Raw genomic sequence first — 20068 nt, forward strand, 5'->3', positions numbered from 1 at the left:
GTCCATGTTGGCACTCTGAAATGCTTAACACATGTTGCTCTAGTAAAGCCCGACTGCTCTTTGCACACTACCAACACTGAGCTAAGGATTTATTCGTGTAAATCCAAGAACCATCTTTGGGGTATAGTGATAGGATTACATTGTGAGGACTAACCCCAAACAACACACAATACTACACTTCATACAACTTATTTTGAGTGGATGGTCTGCTGGACTTTTTTCCTGTTCAGTACTGCTTGGGAAGTTTTGGAGGGCACGAACAGAAAAAAATATTAAAACTCCCAAACCTTTGAAGAAAACTTTCAGGGCGCTATGGTCATGTATTTATTTTAGTTTCTCAAAAACAAATTCATTTCAGGAGTTTGTTTTTGGGAAACAAAACCATACTTCATATGGCTGTTCAACAGATTCTGTGCCTTCAGAGGATTTGTTATGATGGCAGCTGCTTTTAAGTCTCAGAGATCTCCGCATGGCTGGCAGAGATCTTTTAATATAGTGGGTGGTTGTTGGGCCAAGGTGATAAAGGAAATTACATCCATCACCCTCCATCACCCTGACAGACAGCAGGTCACCAGACACAGTAAAAAGTAAGACCTTAATGCCAGACTAGGGCAAGCACGCAGCGATTTAAGGCAATCACTGCCTTCACAATGTGCTCTTCCTGGCCATTGAGGTATGTGGTTGTTGCTTCTTTGCTATCAATCAACTCTTTGTACACACATGTTCTACGTGAGACAGCATCGTGCCACTCAATACCCTGGTAAGTATATCGTACCAATAATTACAAAAACTAAAAAAGACCTGTGAGAGAGTAGAACGGTGCAGTTAAATTTAAAATACATTTTTAAATTATTTTTTTAGAAATAAAAGAAACCTAATATATATTGAGTGTTTTAACACCAAACTATAAAGAAAGGCAAGATTATAGTTCATTGAGAGTATTTTTGTTTTTACCTCAGAAGGCTTCTCTTTCCACTCTTGATACAGATCCCGCATGTCGATCAGTTTGTTCTCCAGCTTCTCAATTGTCCAAACTTGGGTGCCTTTACATTTTCTTCTCACTTGAATGGCTGGTTCACTTACAATTGCTCCCCGCTATGGAAAAGAACGAAATAAGAGAAAGCAAATCACCCAAAATACTCTAAGCATTGGGCCAGCAATTTACATCAAGCCAGGTATGATGGCAGGTATCTGTAGAGTAGTCAACTTCCTTTTTCCAAGAAAAGGAAACTGACCATTTACCTAGCTGAAATGATGCCTATTCATTCCAATTTATTATTTGTTGTTTTTACTGAAAAAAACAAGACCCAAGTAGATTCTAGAATGTTTTACAGAGAACTCCAAATTAGAGATGAACAGGTTTCTTACCCGTAACGGAGAATTTGACTACTGTACAGAAAAGGAGAAATGAAAAAGAGGAGCAATATGTCAGGACGAGGTGATGGGAATGGTTTTAAGAGTTCACTGCAGAGGGATCTGCGAAGGTTAATTTAATTTATATTTGAATAATTTGTAATACGATTTAGATTTTGTTCCATGGAGGGAAAGGGGAAAAAGCTGGTCCTACATCAGGGAAGTAAAACCAAACATGCAAGCCAAAAGCCTTGCAAAAAAGAAAGCACCTGATAACTGCAGAAAACAGCCAAGCCTTCAACGATTTGCAGAGCTTTAAGAAATGTAACTATAATAATACCCATCTAACACCATGCAATGTAGCTGCACTTTCCCCAGCTGAGAAGATGCTGGAAGGGGAAACTTGTGTAATAAGATGTGATAAAATGAATCCTTCCTATTCCTTAAACTGTATTTGACTGAGGGGGGAAACATATCCTAGTTTGATACAAAAAGCATAATAATTAAGATAAGAAATATCAATATACCTCAGAGAATGTACACGCAACCACCTGCCTTGCCCTTTTTCACTGCTTACCTTCCGGTTGGCGCTGAGATTCGCTGCAGGGATCTGAAGCGTCACTTGGTAATCTGTTTGCTTGCTCATTTCTTCAGCAAGGAAGTTGGCTTCTCTCACCAAGGTGTTGGCCCGCACAATCTGTTCTCTAAGTTTTGCCAGGCTCTGCCGAAACAATTCATCCCTGTGATGCAGTAGGCAACATGAAAAATATAGGACAATCTATTTTTATTATTGGCAAGTGGTAGTCGCAGAAGCGAAGATTGAAAATGAAAACATGCAAATATCAACAGCTCTAGGGACAGCCATGTGCTGCAATATAACACCACATTTGCATATCAAAGTCTTACGGAAAGAAGAAAGGGAGATGCACTAAATTTGGCTGCAAGAAAGGATCAAACTGGTTAGTTTCAAGTAATATTAGGATATTTGAAGGCTCCAAAGGTATTTGAAATTGAATTCAGTCATGCATGAAAAAAAGCTAATAATGATGGATGTTGTACTTCTACAGCAACCTGGCTTTATAGAATACAAACTAATTGGAACTGACCAGAAGGGGATGGTCAAATAAAATAATGAGGAGAGCCCTATGAGTCTGGAGTTTTATGGATTGAGTGGTGGACCACTAAGCACATGGGTTACACAAAAGAGAAGTGTATTTTTTCATTCGTTGAATCAGCCTCTGGTTTAGGTGCTTTTCACTTCAGAAGAAGCACAATTGTAACTACAATACCCTCAAAGAAACTGATAAATAAGGAATTCCTATCCATGAAAATGTATGTATAGTGAAGACTTCAATGTGTTCACCTAACTCTATACTGGTGGATTTCTGTTGAAGGAAGCATTTGTGATTTATGATTCAGGTTGATGGGTCAATGCACCAAATATTTTTCTTCACCTGGGAAATAAATCATCAGGTGCAATAATCCCTTCTATGCATCTACAGAAAATGTAGAAGTATTAATCTAACAGTTTACATAATTAATCCAACCAACTTGAGCACCAGATGGAGGAGAGCAAGTTGAGTCGACAGACATTTGTGACTCCCAACAAAGTTTTAACCCTTTGGGGAGCCCAATTCAGCCCAAGGCCAATGAATATCTGTGGGATATCGGAAACTCTGAGGCCCTATTTACAATCTGCAGAGGAACCCTATCATTATGCGTTATGCCACTGTCAAAAAGAATTTCTTTGATGCAAGATGAACATTAACACTGTAAAGCAACTGGTAGGCAAAGCTCCGACAATTTGGAAGTAACAAAAAGCCTACGAAAGCAGTTATTTTTTTTTTTAATCATGGTTGGTACTTATTCATATGTTACCACCAACTGCACAATGCATAACCAGACGAATAGTTAATTTTCAATCATGGTGGTTAAAACAAAAACACTTACCAGCTGGCATCTATCTACATGACCAGCTAGTTCTTTCCCCAGCATACCTAGTGTATTCAACCATTTTCAACTTGCCAGTTAACTGAGCTGTAGCTGTGATGAACTGGAGATGTGGGGTGGTTGCTCATAAGCTAATTATAGGGAACTGCCAGTGGACCAGAGTCAGCAAAGCAATAACTTTACTACTCATTCAGTCAGTGTGAGAAAGTGGTTACAGAATCTGTGCTTTTGCATTTTCCCACTGAACATGAAGTTAGAAAGTACATATACATATATATACACATATACACATATATATACACATATACACATATATATATACATATATACACATATATATATACACATATACACATATATATATATACACATATACACATATATATATATACACATATACACACATATATATATATATATATATATATATATATATATTCACTGAAAAAACCATAGGTTTCAGGAGTTATATAGTTAGGAATTAGCTTTTACAAAACCTTTGAAATTCACTCAAAAAACTATAAGTGTTAGTGGTGTTATAGTTAGCTGGACATTTTACTCATACAAAGCCATTGAAATTGCTCCTATATAGTTAGTTGTACTAACTATATTTCGCGCACCCGCAATCCACTGCTGATGATGTCACATATTAGATCATTCATGACATGGTCAGTGACATCACTGATGACATCTCAAATTACATCACTGATGACATCACTGATGACATCATCCAGTGAATGTGGTTTGCTTCGCTATTTAAATATGCATCATATATATAGCAATTTGCATTGAAGAATGAGTGGATATATATAAATAAATATTTGGATGGAGGATTTAGTAGCAGTGTAATTGACTGTTTACTTGACCAATTTATAATGTCTCACTAAATATAGTGGATAGTGACTAAACTGTGTGTATATCTGCATCACTTTGTCAGTTGTTGTGTAAACTGATTCTACAGTTGGTTACTAGCTATGTGAAAGTCTATATTAGTTATTGATTAGTTAACTGAGTATTTGTATGGAAGTGTGAAAGTGTGTGTGGTTCGGTGGGGGGTGTGTGACTGTCCAAAGATGTGTGAACAGTTGATTCAGTAGATATATGAAGTTAAAACTACATGTTCTAACAGTTTGGGTGAGGGAATCTCTTTATGGGTGTGGTGATGAGCAAATATATTTCTCAAAGGTACAGGTCCAACAAACTAGAAAAATAAAAGGCAGTGTATGTGTCAGTTGTTGTATATAAATAAGTATACATAAGACACAATGATTGTGTGAGTGACTGTATGGATAAATGTATACTTGTAATAATGATTTTATAATTCACTAAGTATGACTTTCTATCTAAATGAATAGAAGAAGTGGTGTTTGTATAAGTGTTTTGCTAAGTAAATATGTAAGTATGATCCATTGTTTGCATAAGTGAGTAGGATGACTTCATATGTGAATAGGATGCGTGCTGTTGTTTAATGTCGATATAGATGTATAAGTATTTTTGATAGTGTTCTATTGTTCATTGACAGCATGTATGAGTGAATCCATAGGTAAGTGATTAAATGTGTGTATACATCTATGAATCACTGAGTGGATTTTAAGATACTTGTGTTGCTGTGACAATGGATTTAAATATGATACTCTGTATTTTACAAAGAGTGATGAAAAATTGTAATAGTGTATGAAAAGGTGTATGTGATTGTCACGTGGATGATGTCATCAGTGATGTCATCAGTGATGTAATTTGAGATGTCATCAGTGATGTCACTGACCATGTCATGAATGATCTAATATGTGACATCATCAGCAGTGGATTGCGGGTGCGCGAAATATAGTTAGTACAACTAACTATATAGGAGCAATTTCAATGGTTTTGTATGAGTAAAATGTCCAGCTAACTATAACACCACTAAAACTTATAGTTTTTTGAGTGAATTTCAAAGGTTTTGTAAAAGCTAATTCCTAACTATATAACTCCTGAAACCTATGGTTTTTTCAGTGAATTTCAAAGGTTTTTTTAAATGCTAATTCCTAACTATCTAAGGCGTGAAACCTATGGTTTTTTCAGTGAATTTACAAGGTTTTTTAAATGCGAATTCCTAACTATATAAATCCTGAAACCTATGGTTTTTTCAGTGAATTTGCAAGTTTTTTTAAAAATGCTAATTCCTAACTATATAAAGCCTGAAACCTATGGTTTTTTCAGTGAATTTCAAAGGTTTTTTAAATGCTAATTCCTAACTATATGAGGCCTGAAACCTACGGTTTTTTCAGTGAATTCGCAAGGTTTTTTAAATGCTAATTCCTAACTATATAAATCCTGAAACCTATGGTTTTTTCAGTGAATTTCAAAGTTTTTTTTAATGCTAATTCTATTAGCGGATAACGTTTAAATATATCAATATCCTAGTGGGACCACCTGAGCAGCCCTAAGGGGTCAGGGTGTTTCTACCCTGCCCCCTTTTTGTGTTCTACACGTTTGTTTTTCTGCTTTCTTGTGCCTCAGTCTACTAAGACCCAAGATGGATGCCAACACTTCCTGGTTAGAAGTGTTGACAGCCAATGAGCATGCAGCTTTCTCGGGAAGGCATGCTGATTGGCTGTCACGGTCTGTCAACACTAGCACAAGATGGATGCCAACAACTCCTGGTTAGAAGTCTTGACAGCCAATGACCATGCAGCTTTTTCGGGAAGGCATGCTGATTGGCTGCCATTGTCTGTCAACACTCAAAACCAGGAAGTGTTGGCAGCCATCTTGTGCCTTGTTAGAACCAAGGCACAAGAAAGCAGTGAAACAAAGGTGTGAAACTCGCAAAGGGGCCAGAGTAGAAGCACCCTGACCCCCTAGGCCTGCTGAGGGGGTCCCACAAGGACCCCCAAGGCAAAAATAATAATATATATATATTTTTTTAAAAGTCGCGGGGTACCTCCAATTTATATAAAAATGCTACATTTTTAAAAAACTCTGTCTTTCTTTTTTTCTCCAGGGTACGCGTACCGGTACGTGTACCGATACGTGTCCCAGGGCGCGCACCCCCTAAAAAAAAATAAAAAAAAGAGTGTGTGTGTGTGTGTGTGTGGTGTGTGTGTGTGTGGTGTGGTGTGTGTGTGTGTGAGGGTGTGGGGGTGTGTGTGGGGGTGTGTGTGGGGGTGTGTGTGGGTGTGTGTGTGGGTGTGTGTGTGGGTGGGTGTGTGGGTGGGTGTGTGTGTGTGAGGTGTGTGTGTGTGAGGTGTGTGTGTGAGGTGTGTGTGTGGTGTGTGTGTATGTGTGTGTGGGGTGTGTGTGGGGTGTGTGTCAGAGGTGTGTGTGGGGGGGTGAGGTGTGTGTGGGGGATGTGTGGGGTGTGTCTGTGAGGTGTGTGTGTGTGTGTGTGGGGGGGGAGTGAGGTGTGTGTGTGGGTGGGGGTGTGTGGGGTGTGTGGGTGGGGGTGTGTGGGGTGTGTGGGTGGGGGTGTGTGGGGTGTGTGGGTGTAGGTGGGGGTGTAAGTTGTGGGTGTGGATGTGTGGGGTGTTTGGGTGTGGGTGGAGGTGTGGGTGTGGGGGTGTGTGTGGGGGGGTGTGGGTGTGGGGTGTGTGTGTGGGGGGGTATGTGTGTGGGGTGTGTGTGTGTATGAGTAAAATCTTCAGCTAACTATAACTGGTGTCAAACCTATGGTTTTTTCAGTGAATTTAATAGGTTTTTTAAATGCTAATTCCTAACTATAACTGGTGTGAAACCCATGGTTTTTTTCAGTGAATTTCATAGGTTTTTTTAAATGCTAATTCCTAACTATAACTGGTGTGAAACCTATGGTTTTTTTCAGTGAATTTCAAAGGTTTTTTAAATGCTAATTCCTAACTATATATGGCCTGAAACCTTTGTTTTTTTCAGTGAACTCGCAAGGTTTTTTAAATGCTAATTCTATTAGCGGATAACGTTTATATATCTTAATATCCTTGTGGGACCACCTGAACAGCCCTAGGGGGGTCAGGGTGTTTCTACAAGGCCCCCAAATCTTTTTTAAAAATGAGGTACGCGCACCGTACGCGTACGGGTATGCGTACCGTGCGCGTACGGTACGCGCACCGTAAGCGTACCCCGCGACTTTCTGATTTTTTTTTTTTTTGGGGGGGCCTTGGGGGTCCTTGTGGGACCCCCTGAGCAGGCCTAGGGGGTCAGGATGCTTCTACCCTGCCCCCTTTTTGAGTTCTACACGTTTGTTTTTCTGCTTTCCTGTGCCTCAGTCTACCGAGGCACAAGATGGCTGCCAACAGTTTCTGTTTTGGAGTGTTGACAGACATTGGCAGCCAATCAGAATGCAGCTCGCGCACTAGAGGTACGCGTACGGTACGCATATGGTAAGCGTACCGTAAGCGTACGGGTAAGCTGCTATAGATATATATATATTTTTTAACCTAAATTACTCAAAATCCACTGGAGCACATATCTTGAGACATAGCAAAGGCACATCGGGCTACCAGTCCCTACAATTTTGCCAAGTTTGGTGGAAAACCATTCAGCCGTTCGGGCTAAAAGTGAGTCCAACCGCCCTATGAAAATTAACATGGGGAAAACACGTTTTGGGACCCCCCTTTTATCTCGGCTCCCGCTTGACGAATCCCCCCGAAACTTTCAGGGAAGGAGCGGAGCACAGCGAGGCAAAGTTAAGGAAATTTACAGGCAGATCCCTCAACCGGCGCCAAAGTTATTCCCAATAGAATGTTGCGATTTCCCTATGGAAAACAATCCTAACTATATATACCTACTGGCTATCGCCAGTAGGTAATATATATATATATATATATATATCTACCGCATGGCTCCCTTCCTCTCCCGTTAGGCGCTACTTGCTTTGGCCGCATTACTACTGCAGTTGAGCCCAACTGCTGACAAATTCAAGCAAGGTTCCCCGCGTGGGGAGATGTGGAGTCGCAAAGAAACTGACTCGTTAGCTCCAATTAGTGTAAGGAATTTCTTTTATTCCATCAATCCAAGGGGTTATCAAAACAAAAACTACCAAGTAGTTTTTGTTTTGATAACCCCTTGGACTGATGGAATAAAAGAAATTCCTTACACTAATTGGAGCTAACGAGTCAGTTTCTTTGCGACTCCACATCTCCCCACGCGGGGAACCTTGCTTGAATATATATATATATATATATATATATATATATATATATATATATATATATATATATATCTGCCACCAATACGTTCTTTTAGAAGGCGCACGCTGTATCACGGTCAGTGCCAGACAGCAGGGATGAACGTATCCCCACAAAACAATCTTCCACCAAACAATGATTAATGTCTGCACACGTCCAAATGCTTTTTTAGAGGGTATTTATTCAAGAGACTTGCAAAGCCCCATTCACCTACGCGTTTCGACCGCAGGTCTTGATCACAGTGTTAACCACTGGTCCATTTTTTATTTTCACTTTTTATACTGTTTCTCCCAATTAGCCCATAATGAAGCATCTTGGGAGATGTAGTTTTATAGAACAAAATGACACAATTTCAACATATAAAATTACAAAAAGATTCACATTGTCATCTTAGTAATTATACTTTCTCAATGGTGTAAAAGGAAAGTGGGGAAGTCATAGGAGGAGTGAGTACAAAAGTCGGAAATAAAAGGGAAAAAACCAAAAATAATTTTTTCTGTCCTTTAACTACCCTCAAAGTGGGTAAGCCGACATAAGTGGAATATTATTCAAAAGTTGAATATATAATACCACTAAAGTGTATGTTGCATTAAATGGCTCAGTGCCATAAGTCACCTCCTAATGAAAGATTCCACATTCCAAGAGTTTGTGTACTGGGCTAAGTGCCCTTTATAACAGTATTGAGAAAGCCAAGTAGTGAAAAGTGTAGAAAGATTGTATGCAGAAAGAGATTTCCAATAAAGTGTAATGTTTCAAATACAGATCTCTCACATCTGATTATAGTCCCCAATAGTCTATTCAAGAAGTTATTAAAGATGAACATACATCTCATCATCCATGTTCAAACCTCTCGGTGCCTTAGTTTGGAACCGTATGATTAGACGCGACTCCAATCTTCTTAGTTGCAATTTGCGGTTTCCTCCTCTTTCGTTCGGGAGTATCGTTGCTATCCCACTATAGCGTATGTCTTTCCAGGTTTTTCCAGTGTGCATTGACATATGCTTGGCTATAGCGTAGGACATATCTCCATTTTGGATTGCACGGATGTGCTCCAGAATTCTTTTATGCAACGGACAAGTGGTCATCCCGATATAGTTCTTACCACAGGCACATGTGAGAATGTAGATTACATGTGTGGTTTTACAAGTTATTGTTTGTTCTATGTTGAACTTTTTTCCTTGTGGATCCTTTAAAGATTTCAGGGATGAACCTACTGTGCATGCTTTGCACACTAAACATTTGGTGAAGCCTTTTTGTTGCGAGGTCAACCAATCATTTTTCTTCTTCATCTTAAAATGACTATTCACTAGTCTATCTTGCAATGAAGGCGGTCTTCTGAATGTGACCAAGGGATGTTCACTCATTTGGTCACCAATGTCTGGATCTTTCTTGATGATGTTCCAGTATTTGTTGAGAATCCTTTTTATATTCTGACTCTCTTTACTGAACGTCATAATAATCATTCTAATGGGTTCCGTTTTGGATGGTACATTCCGATGTTTTTTATCAATCAAAGTTTGTGTTCTACTCAGCTGTCTAGCTTTCTATCTATAAAACTACATCTCCCAAGATGCTTCATTATGGGCTAATTGGGAGAAACAGTATAAAAAGTGAAAATAAAAAATGGACCAGTGGTTAACACTGTGATCAAGACCTGCGGTCGAAACGCGTAGGTGAATGGGGCTTTGCAAGTCTCTTGAATAAATACCCTCTAAAAAAGCATTTGGACGTGTGCAGACATTAATTATTGTTTGGTGGAAGATATATATATATATATATATATATATTCGTTCGGAAACAGAGCTGCCACTGGATGTTTCCCCTACTATGATAAAATGATTCATGATGATCAATTTAATATACTCCCATCATCCATCCAGGGAGGGGTTTTAACATTTATAATTCATTTTTTTGTCATCACTGCTCACGACACTCTTTATTTTATGTCGTTTTTTGCATTGACAAATTTATACTTACGTGATTGCGATTATATTTATCAAATGTATGTCACAAGTGATTTGGAAAATACAATGATTGAATATGCCATGTGATATTCACCCACTTGGGTAATATTAGAATTATACTCATCATAGACAGGGGTGTGTAGATTTGTAATGGTGAAAACATGGATGATAGGGGAATTGAACATTGTGTCTACCCCTATCTTTTCGCAATATGTCGTTACAGTGAAAAACCAAAAGTTTTGTTTTTTCCCCCCCTTCACCCTCATTGTCTAGACAATATGATAATGTCTTTGTACGTTGGTTGGATCTTTTTTATTGAAAATCCAGTCTTGCCTGTTGTATATATGCAAAATTGTTCTTTTAAATTGCAACTTTATTGGCTTGTCTAACGTACAATACAAACAGGTTTTCTATGTCTATGACCAGGTACTTGTGCCTAACCAATAATGTGTCTCTGTAATTATGCACTAGCACTTTAAAAATAGTCTGTCCCACCCCTAGCGTCATGTGACCAAGGCCTCTGAGCAGGCCGAACCGTGATGCTGGTGGCGATGCAACGAAATTAAAATAAACATTCTTTTCACCTTGTGGCTGGGTCAGCTTTCGTTTGTTCAGGATCGGTGGTGCCCCGGGATATTGGGGAGTGCTGGTTCGAGTTGGACGAGTGCAGTGATTATATATATATATATATATATATATATATATATATATATATATATATATATATATATTCACTGAAAAAACCATAGGTTTCACACCTGTTATAGTTAGCTGGAAGTTTTACTCGCATAAAACCATTGAAATTCCCACGTTATATTTAGTTGGACTCACTATAACTTGCGCGTGCAATGCACTGCTGATGACGTCACATATTACATCACTCATGACATGGTCAGTGACATCACTCATGACATCACTCATGACACCATCCTTGTGACAAAGTGGCAGACCTCCTTTCACTGTAATGTAAACTTTGAAACACATATTCAAAAATAGAAACTACAATTTTTTTTTAAATGGAGATACCCATACCAGTTACAACAACCAATTCATTAATTCCACCATCTATATACACATCCACTCATTCACCAACAGTTCTATGTAGTCACTCATACATATACTCACTCATCATATATAGTGATACACCTATATATCCTGTTACACAATGACAGTCATCCAAAAGATACTCTCACACATATTCACACATGCAAATAAACTATTAAACATCCATTTATTTGCATATACAGCTATACACACACTACCACTTTACTTCTAAGGAAACTTACACATACTTACTCTCTTAAACAATCACTTATAGAAACACATACTTATTTAAACAGGAACTCTTACAATCCCTCACTCACATATACTCACTTATATACATCAATATTCACATATACTAGATTAAAACATATGTAGTTACTGATAAAGACACTAGTGAGACAGTCATTCACTCACTAACATACACATATACACACTCATCCACCCATACAGTTCTGCACATATGCTGTATTCAAAACACATACAGAGAGTCAGTCATTCATGCATCTAGGTGCTAAGTAACACCCCCACCAAACATATAGACACTCATATTGATATTAAGAAAAAACATCTAATAACCCATATACCTACACATGTAGCTACTCACCAACCCATGCAGCCACTTATACACAAAGTGAAACATTAATACATATATTTAAATATTTAAACATTACTCACTAATATTTATTTTTCAGAAAGACACACATTCACTGGATGGTGTCATCAGTGATGTCATGAGTGATGTCACTGACCATGTCATGAGTGATGTAATATGTGACATCAACAGCAGTGCATTGCATGCGCAAGTTATAGTGAGTCCAACTAACTATAACGTGGGAATTTCAATGGTTTTATTCGAGTAAAACTTCCAGCTAACTATAACAGGTGTGAAACCTATGGTTTTTTCAGTGAATTTAATAGGTTTTTTAAATGCTAATTCCTAACTATAACTGGTGTGAAACCTATGGTTTTTTCAGTGAATTTCATAGGTTTTTTAATAGCAAATCTCTATAGGTATAAAAAGTAAACAAGCATTGGAAATGCAATAGGTCTCGCATTAGAAAAGTTGGAGTTATTGGTCTTGTAAATGACATTTTATTTATTTGTTGGTTTTTAAAATTGCTAAATTGATGGCTTTGTCATTTACAATGCCAATAGTTATAACTTTCGCGAATGTGACACCTATAGCATTTGGAATGCAACATGTTTTGTATTTACGTGACTTAGATGGCAGCTCTGGTCGTTAGGCCACATCTCTAGAGAGCAGGAGAGTGCAGCAGGGGAAAGAAGCACAGCAATGCAATAGGTCTCGCATTAGGAAAGTTTGAGCTATTGGTATTGTAAAGGACACATTTTTTATGTATGTGCTTGTTTTGAAAATAGCGAAATTAATAGCTTTGTTATTTACAATGCCAATAGTTTTATCTTTCGCAAATGTGACACCTATTGTAACACAATGTGTTGTGAGGGTGGGTGAGGGTGAGGGGTTGAGGGTGAGGGTGAGTGTGAGTGTGAGGGTGAGGGGTTGAGGGTGAGGGGTTGAGGGTGAGGGGTTGAGGGTGAGGGGTTGAGGGTGAGGGTGAGGGGTTGAGGGTGAGGGGTTGAGGGTGAGGGGTTGAGGGTGAGGGGTTGAGGGTGAGGGTGAGGGGTTGAGGGTGAGGGGTTGAGGGTGAGGGGTTGAGGGTGAGGGGTTGAGGGTGAGTGAGGGTGAGTGAGGGTGAGTGAGGGTGAGTGAGGGTGAGTGAGGGTGAGGGTGAGTGAGGGTGAGTGAGGGTGAGGGTGAGTGAGGGTGAGTGAGGGTGAGTGAGGGTGGGTGAGGGTGAGGGGTTGAGGGTGAGTGAGGGTGAGTGAGGGTGAGGGGTTGAGGGTGAGTGAGGGTGAGGGTGAGTGAGGGTGAGTGAGGGTGAGTGAGGGTGAGGGTGAGTGAGGGTGAGGGTGAGGGTGAGTGAGGGTGGGTGAGGGTGAGGGTGAGTGAGGGTGAGGGTGAGGGTGAGTGAGGGTGAGTGAGGGTGAGTGAGGGTGAGTGAGGGTGGGTGAGGGTGAGGGTGAGTGAGGGTGGGTGAGGGTGGGTGAGGGTGGGTGAGGGTGGGTGAGGGTGGGTGAGGGTGAGGGGTTGAGGGTGAGTGAGGGTGGGTGAGGGTGGGTGAGGGTGGGTGAGGGTGGGTGAGGGTGAGGGGTTGAGGGTGAGTGAGGGTGAGGGGTTGAGGGGGAGGGGTTGAGGGGGAGGGGTTGAGGGGGAGGGGGAGGGGTTGAGGGTGAGTGAGGGGGAGGGGGAGGGGGAGTGAGGGTGAGTGAGTGAGGGTGAGTGAGGGGTTGAGGGTGAGGGGTTGAGGGTGAGGGGTTGAGGGTGAGGGGTTGAGGGTGAGTGAGGGTGAGGGGTTGAGGGTGAGGGGTTGAGGGTGAGTGAGGGTGAGTGAGGGTGAGTGAGGGTGAGTGAGGGTGAGTGAGGGTGAGTGAGGGTGAGTGAGGGTGAGTGAGTGAGGGTGAGTGAGGGTGAGTGAGGGTGAGTGAGGGTGAGTGAGTGAGGGTGAGTGAGGGTGAGTGAGGGTGAGGGTGAGTGAGGGTGAGTGAGGGTGTGTGAGGGTGAGTGAGGGTGAGTGAGGGTGAGGGTGAGGGAGGGTGTGGGTGAGGGTGAGTGAGGGTGAGTGAGGGTGAGGGGTTGAGGGTGAGTGAGGGTGAGGGTGAGAGGGTGAGTGAGGGTGAGGGGTTGAGGGTGAGTGAGGGTGAGGGGTTGAGGGTGAGTGAGGGTGAGGGGTTGAGGGTGAGTGAGGGTGAGGGGTTGAGGGTGAGGGGTTGGGGGTGGGTGAGGGTGAGTGAGGGTGAGGGGTTGAGGGTGAGGGGTTGAGGGTGAGGGGTTGAGGGTGAGTGAGGGTGAGGGTGAGGGGTTGAGGGTGAGTGAGGATGAGGGGTTGAGGGTGAGTGAGGGTGAGGGTGAGTGAGGGTGGGTGAGGGTGGGTGAGTGAGGGTGAGTGAGGGTGAGGGTGAGGGGTTAGGGTGAGTGAGGGTGAGGGTGAGGGGTTGGGGTTGAGGGTGAGTGAGGGGTTGAGGGTGAGTGAGGGGTTGAGGGTGAGTGAGGGTGAGTGAGGGTGAGTGAGGGTGAGTGAGGGTGAGTGAGTGAGTGAGGGTGAGTGAGGGTGAGTGAGGGTGAGTGAGGGTGAGGTGTTGAGGGTGAGGGGTTGAGGGTGAGGGGTTGAGGGTGAGTGAGGGTGAGTGAGGGTGAGGGGTTGAGGGTGAGTGAGGTTGAGGGTGAGTGAGGTTGAGGGAGGGTGAGGGTGAGTGTGGGTGAGGGTGAGGGAGGGTGAGTGAGGGTGAGGGTGAGTGAGGGTGAGTGAGGGTGAGGGTGAGGGTGAGTGAGGGTGAGGGTGAGTGAGGGTGAGGGGTTGAGGGTGAGTGAGGGTAAGGGGTTGAGGGTGAGTGAGGGTGAGGGTGAGTGAGGGTGAGGGGTTGAGGGTGAGTGAGGGTGAGTGAGGGTGAGTGAGGGGTTGAGGGTGAGAGGTTGAGGGTGAGTGAGGGTGAGAGGTTGAGGGTGAGGGGTTGAAGGTGAGTGAGGGTGAGGGGTTGAGGGTGAGTGAGGGTGAGGGGTTGAGGGTGAGTGAGGGTGAGGGTGAGGGTGAGTGAGGGTGGGTGAGGGTGAGTGAGGGTGAGGGTGAGTGAGGGTGAGGGGTTGAGGGTGAGTGAGGGGGAGGGTGAGGGGTTGAGGGTGAGTGAGGGGGAGGGTGAGGGGTTGAGGGTGAGTGAGGGTGAGGGAGGGTGAGGGAGGGTGAGTGAGGGTGAGGGAGGGTTAGGGAGGGTGAGGGAGGGTGAGGGGTTGAGGGTGAGTGAGGGTGAGTGAGGGTGAGGGTGAAGGTGAGTGAGGGTGAGGGTGAGTGAGGGTGAGGGTGAGTGAGGGTGAGGGTGAGTGAGGGTGAGGGAGGGTGAGTGAGGGTGAGGGTGAGTGAGGGTGAGGGTGAGTGAGGGTGAGGGTGAGTGAGGGTGAGGGTGAGTGAGGGTGAGGGGTTGAGGGTGAGTGAGGGTGAGGGTGAGTGAGGGTGAGGGGTTGAGGGTGAGTGAGGGTGAGGGGTTGAGGGTGAGTGAGGGTGAGGGTGAGGGTGAGTGAGGGTGAGGGGTTGAGGGTGAGGGGTTGAGGGTGAGGGGTTGAGGGTGAGGGGTTGAGGGTGAGTGAGGGTGGGTGAGGGGTTGAGGGTGAGTGAGGGTGAGGGGTTGAGGGTACATGCTTTTCACTTCGTGCATCAAGGGTAGTTGACTGAACTATAAGTATAATAATTGTAGTACTCTTCGGTGGCATTGAGCTCACACCCTCGAATGGTCTTCGGTAGTATTGTTTCCTGTAGAATTCTATTTCCTGCTTATAAAGCGCATGTCTCGGTCAGTATCAGCAAAGTGGTATGTGCATGTGAAAGTCGGAGAGTTGGAGGCGGTTAAGGAAATGCAGAACATTCTGCAAAAGTAATGGGAAACCATTTTTATCTTGAAACTGTTTTTAACCGACAGTCTTTTATTCCTAATCATAGATGAGTGGGAGTAATACAGGGACTGGAGCAGCAGCGCCTCAGTTTGGATTGGTGTGGCAGGCAGGAGAAAGTCAGGAGAGGGAGGAGAGGGAGGAGGGGGGAACTGCTTGCGAAATGAAATTAAAAGCGGCCGGCCGGGAAATGCTCTCGGTAGCATTCGTTTGAAGTGTGAAGCAGGGGGCGGGAGCAGCCTTTGATGTGCGGATAATTAGGGGAGGAGCAGCCAGGAGATCCAAGCTGGGGAACAGATGGCTGGCGATTTGATGCTGTGCACGCGCATTTTAGGTCAATGCGCTTGCGCATTGACCTAAAAGCCACGGGCACAGCACCAAATCGCCGCAGTTAGGTAAGCTTTGTTTAAAGCCCTATAGTCTCGCTTCTCTCAATGCGCATGCGCATTGATAGGTCACGAGACCTAAAAAATGTATAACGAATTTTATATTGTATAATTATTTAATCGTTTTTTTTGTTTTTTTTTATTTTTTGCCCCGGAGCGCTCCCGGGGCGCGTACCGGTGAACGCACAAGCAAGCAAAATGTTGCGGCGCGCCCCGGGGCGCGTACCGGTGAGCGTCCCGTTAGCGCTATTCTCGTGAACGAAAACAACATCGTGACGTTTCGCGTAACCGCGTGATGCGTCATATGACGCCCTGCGTAAGCGCACCCGGAAGCACGCGAGCGCATACGATCGCGCAACGTCCTGACGCGCTTACGCTACGCGCCCCCGGGCGCGCTCCAGAGCGCGTAGCGTAAGCGTAACAAGTCATATGACCTTGAAATAACTTTTCATTGGTTCCTAACTTTTTTTTGTTTTACGAAGACTGAAATCCCCACCCATTTCCTTCACTTCTTGTTTCACTTTTGTGAGTGCAAGACCTGCTTTTGGCACCTGTGTCATATTTACTTCTATTATCATGGCTGCAAGAGCATCCAGCAGCAGTGATGAGACTGAGGATTTAATTGATGAGGAGGTTCCTGAACGAACTGTGAAGGAACATTTCATTTGGAAATTTTTCAAAATTCCAGAGGGGGAGAAAAAGGTAAATGCTCCAAAGGTGGAGTGTAAAATATGCCACACCATCATATCGAGAGGAAATCCCAGAAAAAAATACAGCTTCGGGAACTGGACGATGATACGCCACGTGTCAAGGAAGCATCCCCAGAACTATGCACGGGAGAGTGTCAGGGCTCTGGCACGAGAGGCTCCCAGGGATGGTGGCTCTACTTCTACCGGTGGAGCAACACCTTCTGTGCGTCGGCGTGAGCAGGAGATGATACCAAATATTCAGCCTGCTTTTTATCAGGCTATATTAAAATGCCGAAAATGTGACCATCTTCTTTTCTATGGGGAGCAAAGTGTCACACTCATGGTTCGAGCTCTCGAGAACCACCGCTGCCATCCCCAGGCCTAATTTTTTATTTTTTTTGTGGCTCCTGTTGAGCTGTTTCCAGTTCCCTGTTTTTGTTAAAAAAAAAGAAGAAAAACAAAAGTTCTTTTCAGAGCTACCTCAAATTCTCATCAAAGAGCTGTGTTCTTAAAAAAATGAAAAAGAACTACCTCCAATGTATTAAAAAATGCTACATTTGTAAAGAAGTCTGTCATTGTTTTTTCTCCAGGGTACGCTCCCCAGTACGCGCACCGGGGCGCGTACCGGGCGCTCCCCTCGCGAAAATCGAATATTTTTTAATTTATTTTTTATGCGGCGGGGCCCTTTTATGACCCCCACATCAAACCTAGGGGGTCAGGGGGGGTCTACCCTGCCCCCTTTTGGTTATTTCCCCCTTTGTTTTTGCCACCTCTTGTGTCTCGATCTTACCGAGACACAAGATGGCGGCCGGTGCGCGTAATGGGGCGCGCTTATAGATATATATATTTTTTAAACTCAAATTACTCAAAATCCTCTGGAGCACATATCTTGAGACATAGCAAAGGCACATCGGGCTACCAGTCCCTACAATTTTGCCAAGTTTGGTGAAAATCCATTCAGCCGTTCGAGCTGAAAGTGAGTTTGACCGCCCTATAGAAATTAACATGGGGAAAACACGTTTTGGGACCCCCCTTTTATCTCGGCCCCCGCTTGACGGATGCCCCCCAAAGATTCCTCAACCCGCGCCAAAGTTATTCCCAATAGAATGTTACGATTTCCCTATGGAAAACAATCCTAACTATAACTACCTACTGGCGACCGCCAGTAGGTAATATATATATCACCATCCATCCCTGTAGCTGTCACCACTGGGGTGTTATAGTTAAGATTGTGTTTCCATAGGCAAATAATTTTTGGGTTTGCTTATATCTTTGGCGCCATTTGACTTATCTTCCAACAAAAAGATTTTCCCCTCCGCTCCTTCCTGGAAAGTTTTGGTGCAATCTGTCAAGTGAAAGTCGAGAAAAAGGCGATCCCAAAATGCATGTTCCTCATTCATTTTTCATAGGAACTTTAGAGACATTCAGCCCAAACGGCTTTACAGATTTACACCAAATTTGACAGAAAGCTAAATCTTGGTCCAGAAAGAGTGCTTTTTTTGAAATCATTCTTTTTTTTTCAAAGCAAAGTTGCCATGGGTTCCACGCTTAAAAGTACCCCACCCTCCAGGGGGGGCCAGTGCATGGGGGTTAACGACGTGTTATATTTCTTAGGGGAGACGTGAGCCCCCCTCCCCAAGCCTCTTTAGGTGCCTGGGATCCCATCCCCAAGGCAAAATTTATTTTGAAAGGAGAGGAGGCCATATGCCCTGTTCCTCCAGTTGATATTGGTCCCAGTGACCCCATGCCCCAGCGGGTGATATTTCACAGGTGGGCACGAGGGTAACCACTCACAATTTAAAACATTGTCTGGCTCCCGCCACAACGGTGCCTGGCAAGCCGGTCCATGGCCTCCAGCGTCCCCATCATTGTGGGTTCCCCAAGTGAGCACTGGGGCACCCGCCAAGGAAAAAAAGCCTATTTCCTGACAGGCTTAATTTTAAAAGAAAAAAACATTGAAATACTCAAGTTGTAGCTATCTCAAGTAATTATAACTCATGCCCCAAGGTAACTATAATTCACGCCCTCGCCATGCACTGCTAATTATCCCTCATTTTACATCACTCATGACATCTTCTGTGATATCACAGATAATTTCACTGTAACTTGTAATGAAATTATTGAAGACAAAACTGTGCATGGTGGGGGCGCAAGTTATGGTTACCTTAGAGCATGAGTGCTAGTTGTTTGAGATAACAATAACTGGTGAATTTCAGTGTTTTTTTTTCAATTAAAGTTTCACCCAACTATAACATCACTTTAACCTTTGGTTTCTTCAGTGAATATATACATGGATAGATATTTTTTATTCACTGAGAAAAAAAGTTAACGTGACATAGATGGGTCATATTTTCACTTTAAACAACATTTTGAAATAAAGAATCTCTGAAATTAACCAGTTCTAGTTAACTGAACTATAACTCACACCCCAGCCATGCACAATGTTGTCATCAAAGATGTCATGTCAGATGTCGCATCGATGTTATCAATAATGTCAAAGAACATGTAATGATTTATGTAATATATGAGATATTAAGCAATGCAAGACAAGGGCACAGGTTATACTTCAGTTAAATAGGACTTGTGAATTTCATCATTTTTAATTGTAAAATGTTACCATTTAACCTGACATTTTGACCTAATTATAATGTCACTCTAACGTTTAGATTCTGCAGAGAATTGTATTTTTTTTAAATAAGATCTTATTACCATAGCTAACTATAACACCACTTTATCCATTTTCACAGTGAATTGCTGTGTTTTTTAAACTGATTTTAACCAGCGCAGACCTACTAGCGTCAAAGGATCGGAACACCAACACATAAAAGGCGAGCCAATTGAGTTTATCGGGGAAGGTCACCACATCAACTGATGTAAGGCAGATCTATTGGCTTTGTCGCTAAATCACCATAATAATCTAATATAGTTTGTATTAATACACATTTCACAGTGCTTAATAACAATTGTCCCATACTATTTAAAATAAAGTTTTTTTTTAATTTAAAACAATCAAAAACAAGTGTTTGAGACCTTTTAGCACCCTTCAGGCCACAAAATGTAGGCATAGAAACGGATGTATGACGTT

General features: G+C 42.8%; 1 protein-coding gene across 4 annotated transcripts in view; it reads right to left on the minus strand.

The window, feature by feature from the left end:
- Positions 1-20068, minus strand: part of KIF13A (kinesin family member 13A) — an 836323-nt gene that overhangs the window by 270563 nt on the left and 545692 nt on the right. For all 4 annotated transcript variants that reach the window (XM_078687977.1, XM_078687975.1, XM_078687976.1 and 1 more), the window contains 2 exons: positions 1931-2093; positions 955-1095 (listed from right to left, as the gene is read on the minus strand). In XM_078687977.1, the coding sequence (XP_078544103.1) occupies positions 955-1095; positions 1931-2093 (304 nt within the window). The remainder of the gene's footprint in view (positions 1-954; positions 1096-1930; positions 2094-20068) is intronic.

This window comes from Lissotriton helveticus, chromosome 4_1 (assembly GCF_964261635.1).
Source record: "Lissotriton helveticus chromosome 4_1, aLisHel1.1, whole genome shotgun sequence".
Taxonomy (NCBI): Eukaryota; Metazoa; Chordata; class Amphibia; order Caudata; family Salamandridae; genus Lissotriton; species Lissotriton helveticus.